The 14,523-nt window shown below is 42.0% G+C and overlaps 1 protein-coding gene across 1 annotated transcript in view; it reads right to left on the bottom strand.

The window, feature by feature from the left end:
* Positions 1 to 14,523, bottom strand: part of MAP2K5 (mitogen-activated protein kinase kinase 5) — a 125,099-nt gene that overhangs the window by 45,359 nt on the left and 65,217 nt on the right. The window contains exon 18 of the mRNA XM_081840704.1: positions 5,391 to 5,420. Coding sequence (XP_081696830.1) covers positions 5,391 to 5,420 — 30 coding nt within the window. The remainder of the gene's footprint in view (positions 1 to 5,390; positions 5,421 to 14,523) is intronic.

Here is a 14,523-nt window from a genome sequence, read left to right as displayed (position 1 = left end):
TTATAACAATATCTCGCTTGCATTTTATTCAAATAATTCTTAAAAACAGCTTTAAAAGCCGTTTGGAATAAACATCAAGCTCACCATCAATCAAAGGCAAAAAAAAATTCTGCTGGCGGTTGTATAAACATCAGATCAACTCACTGATGTCTTCAAGGATTTCAGACTGAACCATAAAAAACTCCATTAACTTCTGACAAAGAATGCAAATTAATCGCAACATGGGGTGAGATGAAATTAAAGGCTCTTTTCTAATCAATGACAAGGCAGGATGAAATATTTACTCCTCTCTCTCTCCTCCCTCCCTCCCACCTCCAACGCTTGCCTGTGTTCAGGGTTGCATTCCTCAAGCCAAGCCCAAACAGAAGGTGAGTGCACAAACTTGGCCACATCAAGAACTGCTTAGATCCTCTCAGCCCTAAAGTAATCTGCTTGCAAGTTGCACAGATTCAACACGCACAAGTGCACACACACACACTCCAAATCTCAGGTGCGCCCAATTTGTTATTCACACTCTCCTGTGCCAGTGAAAAGGAGTGGGGGTGGGGGAAGAGGAGAAAGAAGGCTGGCACAGACAGATGCACCAGGAACCTGAAATGACAGTTCTGCCCTCCGGAAGCACGATCACTACAGAAAAATCTAGTACAGCCTCCAGGTGAAATGTCTGGTGCTCCATATGGAGCAGAGAAAATTAACAACAAGATGGAAATCTCACAAGCAGCAGGGAGCTGGATTTTTTTGAGGGGGGAGGGGGGAAATGAAATTTAAAGATGAAGAAGGAGAAGTAATAAATTAATGGGGTGTGAAAACATTCAAAGCTTTACAATACCAGGGGCACTATTTGCTCAGATTTTTTTTTTTTTTTTAGAATAGGAGGGGGGGAACATCCCCCCTTCCAAACTTCAAGTCATTTTGATGTAATTTATTAACAAAGATCTGCAAGTGTATCCAAAAATAGGTAAAAGGGTTTTAGCCAGATCCAGGAGGACTAGTTTAAACACATTTCTCAGAATCCTTCAGTTTTCAAGTGTTGCCTTAGAACACTTTTGCAATGGACTTCTCCTTGCTGCCCCCAGCTTGGAACACGAGCAGTGACTACTTGACAGTAGCAACTGTCTGCATTTCTCTGCATTTTTGTACTGTTAAGCCCGCCTCTGCCTTCTGTTTAAATTAGGGCAAGCTGAATATCTGGAAGAAGAAACTGTACTGCACTGTATTTCAGTTTGACAATTCTTTCCACACAGAATCAGAAAATGCCTCCAAATCAGCATTAAGGTATTTAGAACTTTTAAAAGACTCACAGATACACACACATACATCTAAATGCAGTTGTGTGGTTTTTCTTGGGGGGGGGGGAACTAACTTGGAAGAAGGTATTTTGGTTTAATGTTTGAACTCATAGAAAAAGTCATTTATTGTCATGGAATGTTTGCTTAAAGTCATGAACTTCACCCCAGTTTTTGTAGATATTTATACATACATCAAGATAAGAACATTCCTTTAAATTATTTCTTTTGATAGAAAATACCTCAGGCTTTGAAAAGGATTTCATGTTTCTAAGAGATTGTACTCTATAGCTTCTTAGAGATTTCTGCCCCCTAAACAGCAAATAAGTAGTTATCATCACAATAGTAAGTTAATAAAAACATTAAGTGAATCAAGAATTTGCTGGATTGATCAAACCCGAGAGTTTGTTTGTGTAAACACCTGGTAACAGCAGTGGCTGGTCTAATTATCACAATATTTAAATGTTTTCTCTGCAAATTGACACATTTGCAAGTGAACTGCAAATGAAAAATACAAATAACATTTACCATTCATCAAAACCAAAGTCCTGAAAGCACTTACAAGCTTCTCATGTGACTTGCATAAGCAGTTGTTTCTCATCTATAAGAATATTGTACAGAAGATAAAAAATATTCAGTAGGAAACTCTCACTAGGAAACTATTTTTTATATTTTTTTGGCAAGTCCCCTGTTGAAACCAGCAGGAGCTGTTCCACATTTCGCACAGGCTGTTATGCCTCCAGGTGTTTTGCTTTCAGTGAAGGAAGACAAGATTCCCAATTTACAACGTCCATACTGATCCCAAAATGCCTCTGAGTCCTTCTACCCCAATCTGGGAGGAACTGAGAAGACAACACATACAAACAATGCAACAAAATATAGCAGAAAGATATATGGCCTGAAAGCATGATGGCCTGAAAAAATGGTGACAAGGAATGGCTGACCTTATAGATAGCCCATAGTGGAATTTCTGCTAAGTCAGGAATTTAAGCAGAGGTGACCAGCATTATTGGTCTGGGGGGCCAATTCTGCTTCTTTGAGTGAAATGTTTCAGTGGCTTACACTAACCCAGAAGGCAGGATTCAAATGATTTGAAGGCAATCTTGGGAGTCAGAAATATATGCTGCTATGTTGAAACAACTATGTTGTTTGTCAGAGGGGGTTAACTTAGGAATTACTTATAATGACTATCAAAATGCATTAGTGGAAGAGTGAAACAGGCAAATATGTTCCATGCTTCCTCCATGATCAACTGATTTTGGTACGTTTTCATGTTAACCACTTTTTGCTATGCACCTGCAACAAATACACTTCTGAACATTCATTCCTCCCCCACAGCTGTTTCTACATATATATTTATTTCTGGAGACGATTTCTGAGATAGCTGCGCATCTAGCTGACATAATGTGCACAGAAACTTGCTTTCACCTGGCACCCTCTCTGCGAATTGTTGCACTATGGACTGGGTTTGGGTCCACAGGATCATACTTCATGTTGCTATGGTTAGGAGAGATGTAGCTTTGCTGCACGATTTGCTCCAGGATCAGACCACCACCTGTTTAAATATTTCTCGGCCACCACCAGTTTAAGAAGAAGAACAGATGGTGCATCTGCTGACTCTTTTAAAGTCCATAAAATGGTTAAGAAGAAGTTGGTTTTTTTTAAAAAAAAAGTAAATAAGTGCTCCTAAACACAAGGAAAAGACAAAATCTCTTTCTATTATTCAATAACCACGGTGGTGAGGCATCTGCATAATCTAACCATGCATAAATTAGAATGTGTTATTTGCATAATAATAGCAAGTTAATAGATGCTTAAAGAGCACAGACCAACACCAGCTTTAAATCAGACATGCCTCCAGGCACTTTGGCCTGTATCAACCAAGACTTTAGGAAAAATGGGTACAATCCATCAGGGAATGGGTCCTGCACGTGGATCACTAAAATGACTCAGAGCTGTGTAAGAGATCCCAACTGATTGCGCCCAGCCCCCATCCATTTTGATGCAGAATATACAGGTGATGTTGCGGGTGATTTGTACCCCATGTCCATGAAAGAAAAAAAGCCAAAATAAATAAATAATTAAAAATGAGGAAGAACACTCCAAATAACTCATATTGCTGCATGGACATAATTCTTCAAGGGCAAGTACATAATTCTTCAACACTTTTCCAGCAAGAATAACAGCAGGTCTTCCTCCCACCCCTTGAACTCCTGTCATCCATTTGTCATGACAGGTATTTGCAAAGAAATACAGCCAGAAAGGGACAGCCGACTAGCGTACTGGAGACTTTCTCTTCTCCTTTTGATATTTTTATAGAGTATATTCAACAAGCGTATACGCTATGGTGGTGGTGGGGGAGCGGTGGCTCACAGCTTCTCAAACAACAGTGCCTTAACAATAGTTTCCAGGGAAGTCAAAGGATATTTCCCGCCTGAGTTCAGGTGTAGCATTATTGGTTTTGACTCAAGTTAAGATAATAGAATTGTAGAGTTAGAAGGGAGGGACCCTGAGGGTCTTCTGGTCCAAGACAAGAGAGGAGATCTTGGTTTGGGGATATAAGAAAGTAGCAGGGTGGTAGGTTCTACCATTTAGTAAGCAACCAAGGCCTGGTTCTTGTTGAAGTGGAAAATCTGAATGCTCTTCTATCCAAAAAAATTCCTCCACATTAAGCAAACAAACTTACATGGAAAGACTAGACCCTTTGTCTTCAGCATCTCCCAGACATGCTGCTTTCTATGTAAACTGAATAGAAGAGCAGGCACCCCCCCCATGTCTGTAGTCTGACATGGTTCAGGATTGACATAGTTTTACCACCTCAATGAGAACAAGGCCTCAGAAGTACTGGCAGGTCAAAAAAGGGTAGGTTCACCAGATTTTTCCAGCACAAAGTGAAAACTTTTTAGACACTCCATGTTGGACATACACAGAGTCATGAATGGCTCAACACATATTGAATCATAGTATCACCAAAGCCCTTTTAAACAAATCAACTTCTGAACAAGGGTTAGTCAGCAACACGCTGATGGGTTGAATGCTTCAGAAATACACATAGCATGTAGGTATTTGCATTATACCCATACAACATTGCACATCAATAGTTAGATGAGCCTTAGGCACAGGTCTTATGATCTACGTGGAGAAGAGCTCCTATTTCAGATCACTTTGTGACTGCTAAGACATCACCTTTTTTTCACTTGAGGCACAGGCAGCAATATGATCACTCTGCTTATTTATCTTATTAGATGTCTTATCAGCCCTTCACCACAAGGTCCTAGAGTGGGTCACCACAATAAAATACACAATAATAAAACTAATATATAACATAATTAATGTAATATAATATAATAAAATATAACAGTTACAAGCATAAAACAAGGAATGTGTAAAACCTATTGAAACCAGTTCCAATGCAGATGCAGATGCGGACTGGAGTGAAGACTGCCACTTAAAAAGAGGTTTACACTGAATTTTTTTCTCACATGAATTGCTAATGTGCAGGAACATCTCTACTACCTAAATATCAGAAGGCAATATGACCAGGAGTCTGGCTTTCATTCACTAGCCTACCTGGCCAGTGTCATTAGCCTAGTTGTTGGGGTTCATCTGGCATCAGTAATTACCATAGACAATTGCTGGGATTAGTATTGCATTAGCAGCAGTATCCCTTTCCCAACAGCATGTTGCAATTTATTTAAAATAAATTCATACTTTTAAAGATGCCAGCCTCAGCCGCCACTTCCCCCACCCTGTATCAAGTCAGTTTAACCACAGACACCCCACATCTCCCCCCCCAAAAATTAAGATTTGCATTAAAAAGTTCTAATATTCTGTCCAAACAACTGGAGTGATGCAAGGCTTTATACCCCCCACTCCACAACACATTGCTGAACTCATTTAATAGCCTCAAATATGTCAAATAAACCTGGAGTTTAAAAACAAAATGAGATCAATGGCAGTTTTGGACAACTCTGCAGATATTACCGTTAGATTTAACAGGGCAGATTTATATGAACCTGGTTGCAAGGCTCACAATTGCTCTCTGCAACTTCATACATAGGAATGAACGCCACAGTGGCAGTCAGTGATAATGAACATTCTTACCTGAGGATACGGGAACCTCCCGAGAGCAAGCTGGGAAAGGAAATAATATTTGTCTAGTTAGAGAGATTTGCATTAGGGGTTGAGGAAAAGGAGGGGGGAGAGAGAGGAAGAAGAGGGGGAGAATAACTAAAAAAATCAGTACAGTATTGCATGTAAAATGGACAGAGATAGAACGAGGAGACGCTGAAGCAAAAATAACCTCTAAGCATGGAGAATAGCTATATTTAAAACAGACAATCATACAGAAGAAGAAGTCTGTTAATACATCTGGTGGCCTACCCACCCAACAACCCTGCCCACCTCTGATACCCCCAATCCTAATTCAATGTATTTTGATGAAGAGAAAACAACGTGAAGTGAATAGTATGGAGAAAGCACCCAAGACGCCAGAGTGTGGACGCTGGTCATATTCTCACAATACACTGAAAGCATCATTGGTCCACTTTAACAGCCATGGCTCCCACCTCCCACTCAAAATGAATGATTCCTGTGCACTATAGTTTGTTAAGCGTGCTGGGAATTGTAGCTGTGAGTGGGGGCTCTCTTAACAATTCTCAGTAATGCTAACAAACTGGGCCTCCCAGGATTCTTTGGGGGAAGTCATGACTGTTAAAGTGGGACAATAATGCTTTAAATGTATCGTGTTGATGTGAAGAGTGTCAAGAGTGGAAGCTGTAACTGGGGCCCTTTCTGGTTTTGAAATGCAACCCTTATGAGACCACAGCATCGTGCTCCATGTTAACCAACAAGGAAGGAGCACCAGCCTTTGGGTCCTCCCACTGTAGGTAACATGGATTAAAATCTTCATGTCATTCATAAGCCACGGGGAAGAGTTTGTCTTTCCACCACGGCTCTAAGGATTGAAGGGCCCTTAAAGGGTGCCAATGGGTACCAAGTCCAAGAGAAGTGATTGCTCCCTCCCTGTGGGCCACGTAGGCACAGCCCAGTTCCGTGGGGTTCTTTCAGAGGCCACATGCTGCCACTCAAAAAGGATGCACAAGGCCCAGAGCAGCTCATACAGCTCCTCCGCCCAGGCCTCACCATTCCAAGCCAGGGTGGTTTTGACTCCTCATTTCTCACAACAAAATACTTCACTGATGCTCTTCCACAGATGCTCACTGGGTTTGTGTAGAGCAGCAGTTAGGGTGTTGGATGTGGGAAAGCACATACAGTTCATTAGATGGCTTTGGCAAAGCCACTCTTTTTCTAGATTGCCTTAAAGGGTTGTTTTAAAAGAGGAAGCATGCTACGTTGCATTCTGGACTGATCCTTTGGATACGCGGCGAGTAAGAATTCAAAACCAGCACCCTCATAAAAATGATATTTTTGGCCTAAAACTTGCTTGCCAGAAGCGTGAACATGCCTGCACACAAAATGCAGTTCAACATCCAGCACAACAGCAAGACCCTTAAATGTTATGCAAATTAATACAAAAGAGGCATGCTTATACAAATTAAGCACATTTATGCAAATATAATTTATTTTGAATACAGAATTGGGTTTCATCAGTATAGAAATTGTTATTTTTGCATATAGAATGCAAACAAGTCTTGACTATAATTTATTTATTTTAAACACAAGCCCCTCTGTTGGGATTTGCTTCAACTGTGAAGAGGGAGCAGCACCCAAACAGCAAGAAACCCAATTCAAGAACCATTGTTCTACTGGGCTAAGCAGAGTCCTCCCCCCTCTCCAAGATTGTCAAGGTATTATAAATTAAGAAACTCACAAAAGAGCCTGTAATCTTCCCCGAAATAGCCTGCAGATATGTCACTGTACTAAATGTGTTTCAGATTTAATGAAGCTTTAATGTCCTTTTTAATTTTGCCTGTTTCAGTATCACCAGGGGTCGAGCAAGGCAATCAGCACTCAAGAGGATGGTTTGGTTTAAAACTAGGAAAAAACTCATTTGCTTATGAGTTGCACTGTATTTTCTTAATTAAATTTACTGAGTAAAATGGTTTTAAGTTCAACCAACCAATGACCTCTGTATGTAGATTTAGATTTATAAATAGGCCAACAGCTAAAGCATAGAAGCCAAAAACACACACAAAACAAAACCCAACCATGAAAACAAACAGATTAGGGCTTTGCCAACAGGAGAATTGCCTCCATACAACAGAAGCCATTTGGACATAAAATGATATATAATCCCAAGAGGAAAATTGAAAAGATAAAAGCACATAACTTAAGACAGTCAATCAGAAAAGTCAACCCGTTCCATCGCAGTTTTGGAAACATATTCCCATTAGCCCTCTTAGCTTTTGAATCCTCCCGGCTTGACAAGTTAATAGATCGGTGCCTCAACACAGTGGAACCCTCCTTATTTGAATCTCGATTATCCAACACGCTTGCTTATTTAAATTCATCACCTACTACATTTTCATCCAAAATGTCACTTCTGAACACACTGGCTTCCCATAGCTCCTCCTTGCAGCAGCCACATGCTCAAGATGGTCCTATGAAGAGGTCTAGACTGCACATTCTGTGGATTATGCAGAAAAGTAAAGGACACATTTGACAAAATGCCAAGCATTCCCTGCAAAGGACAAACAAAACCAAGCCCCGCCTTAGTAATTTTATTCCTGAAATGCAAGAACCCTGAGCATGCTGAGCTCAGACAAATCTTGGAGTTATGGAAAACAGGCAGTGACCAAGTGAGCTCTGTAGATGCAAGTTCATTTCTAACAGCCCTGAAACATATGCAACGGGTAGGAGATTAAATTTTGCCATCCTCAAGCTGCTACACCACAGTATCTGATCCACTGCAACGTCACAGTGGCTCTGAGGTACCACTCCTGTGCAGTTCCAGCATCCTCTCCAACGTACCAGGAGATCCACCTCTTAACAGTGTGATCAGCTTCCTTGTCACCCCCATCACCCAAATATGACCACCCCTAAGCCATCGCTTATGCAGCTGGGGCTGCCCTGACCATCTTGAAAAGGAGATATGCTCAGTAGTGGAGCATGTGATTTGCATGCATAAGGCCCCAGATTCAACCACTTGCACTCACTGTTGGGTGGCAGGGCTGGAAAAGATCTCTCTCAGCCTAACTCCTTGGAGAGCCAACACCAGTGGGAACAGACAGCACTGGGCTGATTCTGTATAAGGCAGCTTCTAAGATTCAAATGTATCTCTAAATCAGGGCATGATGCCTCAGTGACTTGCTAGGAGAACTGAATGACAAAGATAAAATGTGAAGTTATTTGTTATGTCCATGATTAAGAATAGTGAAAGGAGGTAACACTAAAAGCTTTAACATACACAGAATAGTATAAGCCAAGGATGGGGCACCTGTTCCACAGCCAGCCCAGTAGCTGTTGGACTCTAACCCTCACCAGTCCCAGGCAACATGGCCAATGGTCACAGATGATGGGATTGTAGTCCAACAACAGATGGAAGGCCGCAGATCCCACAACCCTGGTATAATGGGTGCTTTTGAATTATGGTGCTGGAGGAGATTCTTGAGAGTCCCATGGACTGCAAGAAGATCAAACTTCTTCATTCTGAAGGAAATCAGCCCTGAGTGCTCACTGGAAGGACAGGTTGTGAAGCTCAGGCTCCAGTACTTTGGCCACCTCATGAGAAGAGAAGACTCCCTGGAAAAGACCCTGATGCTGGTAAAGATTGAGGGCACAAGGAGAAGGGGACGACAGAGGACAAGATGGTTGGACAGCGTTCTCAAAGATACAAACGTGAGTTTGACCAAAATGCGGGAGGCAGTGAAAGACAGGAGGGCCTGGCGTGCTCTGGTCCATGGGGTCATGAAGAGTCGGACACGACTAAATGACTGAACAACATGCTGCTTTTCAGTGGTGACTTCCTATTTACACAACCCCTGGTGAGGTGTATCTGCATCCATCAGTACTGAATTTTACAATGAACTTGAAAACATTCTTCTTTACCCAGGCATGTGATGTCTGAAGGATACTGTTCCTGGCAACCCTGAGATCACTGGATGAGATCATGTTTTAACTGGTTTTTGACTGTTTTAATGTAACTGCTTTTAGAATGCTTTTTTAAAAAAGAATATTTTTTACTGTGAATGCGTTTGTTTCCCTGGATTTCTTCAGGAGGAGGGGTCAAATCAGAATACACATCTTTCCATCCTACCATGAAACTTTCAACATACCTTCAGTTATAGTGACCTTCCAAGGTGCATTCGGCTGCTGGGGGAAGGCATAGACTGAGGGGCACTTAGAGGAACACATGCAACAGCAGTTCATTGTTAGAGAACACACTTTGCATTTCATGAAGAGCTAAGTTCAATCTCCAGCATCCTAGGGAAGCATGGCCGAGAAAGACGTGCCTCAGCTTGACACTGTGGAGAGGTGTGGCTGCTGGAGGAGACAATGCTGAACTGGATGGACCAATGATCTGATGCAATATAAGGCAGCTTCATACATTCATATACAAGCAAGCTGGCCATCAACGTTTTTTCAGAGGTCTGGGAGCCTCACCTGCCTCTGGTCTATTGGCAGCAAGAGGTACGCCAAGGTGGTCTTGTTGCAATTCCACCTTTGACTAGATCTGGGTGGCAATATACTCATTAAATCCCAGCTTAACATCCCTCAAATGGTGAGTTCAAGATCCACTGCAGGCTTGAGTCCTGACACTAATGTAAACAGAAAGCCACTGAGGCAAGGGCATGCTGAATATTGTTTTTAAGATAAAAAAATTCCTTCCAGTAGCACCTTAAAGACCAACTAAGTTAGTTCTAGGTATGAGCTTTCATGTGCATGCACACTTCTTCAGATACAATGGACAATGATGCTATAAAGTCTCCTGCCCACCCTTCTTTAAATTACTCTGTGCGACTTGCAAGTTTGTTTGGCTTTTTAATTTACAGTTATACTGAAGAGCACAGGATGGCTTTATTTAGTTGCATTCCATGTTTCTCAGCATAACTGCAAATTGAAAATAAGCACTTACGATACTGCTTGTGATCGAGCTAAAGAAGAACTTTATAGTCTGAAATGTTCTAAAATTTGTTCTTAATTACTTTGTGCACATTTTACACAATTAAATTTCCATCTCAAGATTTTGCATTTAGATTGTGCACTGCAGTTAAACCCTCAATTTAGAGGAAAGCAGCCGACAGTTTGGAACATTCAGACATTGGAAACTTTTTTAAAAAAACAACAACAGACCAAACAAACCCAGACATAACAACTGGATTACCTGAAACTCACATGGTAAGATTTCATTTCCGAGACCAATTTGTAGATTTCTAGATTCAAGGTTTAAAATCGCTTTAACTTTCCACTGACAAAGACCCTGATAAATATTAAATACTGCAAGAAGAAGCCCTATCGTTTTTCCTTCCTACCTATACCAATTCCACTGTCCTCTTATTGCTCAGTTTAAAAAAGAATCCAGGAGGATATAACCGCAATTTACTCATGTTAAAGTGCTTTGGAGGTTAAATTGGCAACAAAGAACAAGAGACGCAAACCACATTGAAATAGGGTTTCAATTAAATGAGAAGGATTTAGTAACACAGGTCCAAAAGAAAAAAAGGGGGGGAGAGTTACAAATTAATTTAATCTTCTGCCTATAGTTCGCAGCTGCACTCCAAAGTGTCTGGGGCTTAGAAACAAAGCAAGGCAAGGCCACTGAGCAGAGGAAGCTTCCATTTTTAATGTACAAGACCATTAGCTGATAACTTGTGGAATGTGCGACCCCTGCAGAGGGCCATGAGCCCGAGTAACAGAGACAGATGAAATGACACGTCTGTTGGAGGCTGCACCTAGGCTAGGGAGAAAGGCCACCAGACCAAGCAAGAAACATGCCCTCTGGGACCTCCAGACAAAAGAGATTAAACCCCAAGTTTAATTCACTTTCACTAAAGCCTTATAAATCAAAAAGAATCACCCAGTGCTGCTAAATTCTGCATACACCCACCCCCCAATTACTTTAGGTACGGATGCTCCGTTTTTGTAAAGGCTGTTCCTGATGTAAAGCCTGGGATCTACCTGAGATGAGAGACCTCCAGCTTCAAGTTTGGCTGGCAAGTTGAAATCAATGTATTTAATTCAAGTCCTGGAGAGGAATTCTTGGTGTCTGGAGGCTGAGGCTTTGGTGCTCTGCATAGCCCACTCCCCCAGTAGTTCTCCAGTTGTTTTGGACTCCAATTCCCATTAGTGCCAATCTCAATGGCCAATGGTCAGCGATGATGAGATGTATAGTCCAAAAACATCTGGAGAGCCACAGAACAATGTAAGAAGAGCTCTTCGGGATTAGCTCAAAGGCCAATCTAAACCAGCTCCCTGTTCTTGCAGTGCTGCACTTCTCACAGTCTTTTGTAGTGTCCATGTTTAGTTCTGCTTCTACTTCCCTCCCCTTTGTCTACCCGCCCCCGAGTCGTATTTGAGATTGTAAGCAACCTGGAGCAGAAAGCCATCCTCTAGCACTCTGTCTAGTGCCAGGCGCACAGATAGTGCTGTAGAAATAATAAATGATGTGGAAATGCAAAGAAATAGAATTGCAAGGAGCAAGGTCCTGCTGGCAAATCAGACACAGTCCTGCTTAGAGCCAGCATGCCCATGAGGCGGGCTGAGGCAGCTGCATCAGGCGGTGGAACACCAAGAGGCAACACCCCTTCTGCCGCTGGCTGAGAAGCAGTGGCAGCAGTGGCTTCTGCCAAGATCTTGTGAGATCTCACCAGAACCTGCCGCTGTCACGGCCACTTTTTGCGGGGCTGCCGCAAGACTCAGGTAAGGGAGGCTTTGGAGGTGCAGAGGTGACGAAACAGGAGGTGCCACCCCAGTTCTGCTCCTTCCCAACTCTCCCAGCTTCTCTTATTGGGGGAGAGAGTGAAGGGAGATGGGGCTTGAGCTCCCAGCCTGCTGCAAATTTGGCACGATAGGACTGCCAAGAGCAGGGTGCTCGTCTCTTTGTACGCTGGTTTGCCTTAGGCACTTCTGTAACAAAAAAAGGAGCTTGAGTAGCAATAAAGATGGCTAATTAGTTGAGTTTCAGAATCCGAGTTTTGTTTAGAGATGGATTTGTAGGAAGACCGCATACATATTTCTTTCACTGCTCGTACACCTCTCTGTTCACATAATTGCGTTATTTATTTCCTCAGCACAAAGCCTGCCTACTGTCGCCGAGCAATGAATGCCGGAAAAGAAATGATGCATTGAGGTCTCAACCTGGGCAAACTTTACCTAAACTTACACTTTATTGCAGCTTAGTTCACAATCTTCCCCTAATATAGGGTTACCTCCCAGTGCAGCAAGCGGATAAATCATTCTGGAATATTACTCTGGCTAAGTTTCACTGTGACTGGAGCATATGCGCTTCCAAGCCTCGGAAGCAGAGGCCCATAAAATACACTAATTACTAGAAGTTATGGTCACTGGGTGATTGATAGCACTCTGCAAGGCAACTTCTTCGTTCCCAGCTTTGCTGATGGGCCTCACCCGCCACGGAGGAGGCAATTATTAATTCATGACCCAGGCCTTGGGCAGTGGAACCTTTACTTCCAATTCTACCCCCACAAAAACCACCACAAATGCTGGACATCAGCTTTCGTTGTGACAATAGAGAAGTTGCTTTCAACAGACGACCTTTGTTTGGCAAAAATCACAAGGGAAGAACTAGAATGGTCCGTCTCTTACACACACATGCCTCTGATTACAAAATTCAATTGGTCCATATGCATCAGCCTGTCTCCCAGTGTGCACATCTCCAAGACCAGGGTACATGGAATCAGTGGAAACTACAGCTCTATAGTCACCTGAATGTTTTAAAAGGGCTGGTTTTCAGCTGCCAAATCCTACATGACTTGACCTCTACATAGCTCAACAGCCTCACCTCCGCCTCTACAGAGTCTCCATGGTCAACCAAGAGCGCCCTCTTTAGCTTACCATCTGTGTGGCAAGCCTAGATAAAGGCAAACAGAGAAGCTAGTAACCGAGGTGTAAAACTTCTCATGACAACAGTTACAGAGCCATGCAAATGCCAAACAATTTTTATGTTTAAATTTAGAGAGTTTTATAATATTTTATGTTGGATTTGTTTATTTTTTAACTAGTCAACAAACCATCACAGAGCAAGAGTTTAACAAAAGGTAAGACAACAACACATTCAGTAAAATTTACACACTCAGTATGCATGAACAAAACTTGCAAGTCTGCATCTCCCTAGCAAGGCACAGAATTCAACCTTAAAATTTTCCCTAACTTCAATTACTACAGACAAAGAACACACAAGCTACATGTCTTTCATGTCTACTTCTAATATCTAAAAGCTTTACTCATCTTGAGTCTCAATTTTTTTGAAACAGAGCCCCCCCCCAATTCTTTATGCATACTTCAGAGAAGTCTAATTTAGCCACTAAGGATGAGAAAAACTACTTCCAGAAGTAGTTGCTCATTTCCTCTAAGATTTTCTTAAGAGGACACCAAGGTTCACTGAAGATAATTTTTAATCAATAGCTTAATGTCATTTTATATGCCACCGTTTGTATTGTTATGGTAGCCCAGGGGTGGCCAACATGGTGCCCTCTAGATGTTCTGGACTATGACTCCCAACAGCCCCACTCAGCATTACAAGTGATCAAGGAGGATGGGAGTTGTAGTCCAAAACACCTGGAGGGCACCATGCTGGCTACGCCTGCTGCAGGCAGTTCACCTCTACATAAATAAGAAGAAACTAGATTTCCAGGCTGGGGAGGCATGATCAATGGTGGTAAAAAGCAAAGCAAAGCAAAGCAAAGCAAAGCAAACAAGCAAACAACAATACCCAATAAAGACCAAAAAGTTAGCTTGTGTATCCATAAATAGTCCAAAGGAACAACAGGGGGCCACCTGCATGAACTCAATAAGTAAGAGATATGCCCTTCAATAATTCAAAGTAATACAAAACAATTGACTGTAAAAAAGAAAGAAATGATATTTTCTTTTCTTTGCCAGCTGTCAGACCAGCTCAGAGTGTCATATGGGGAAAGTACCAGCTCTACAAAACAACCTTCTCCACTGTTAGCAGCCTAAACAGAAAGACACAGTCCATTCTGCTTCCAGCAGAGCTTGTGTTTATTCTTACCTAACACATGCAAAATCTGGCATCAGAACCAAGTTCCCATTCAGAAGACACTATTTCTCTCTCAAGAAACAAGTTCTGGAGATT

Source organism: Podarcis erhardii (assembly GCF_964252035.2).
Source record: "Podarcis erhardii genome assembly, chromosome: 14".
Classification (NCBI taxonomy): Eukaryota; Metazoa; Chordata; class Lepidosauria; order Squamata; family Lacertidae; genus Podarcis; species Podarcis erhardii.
This window is presented reverse-complemented; position numbering and strand designations above follow the sequence as displayed.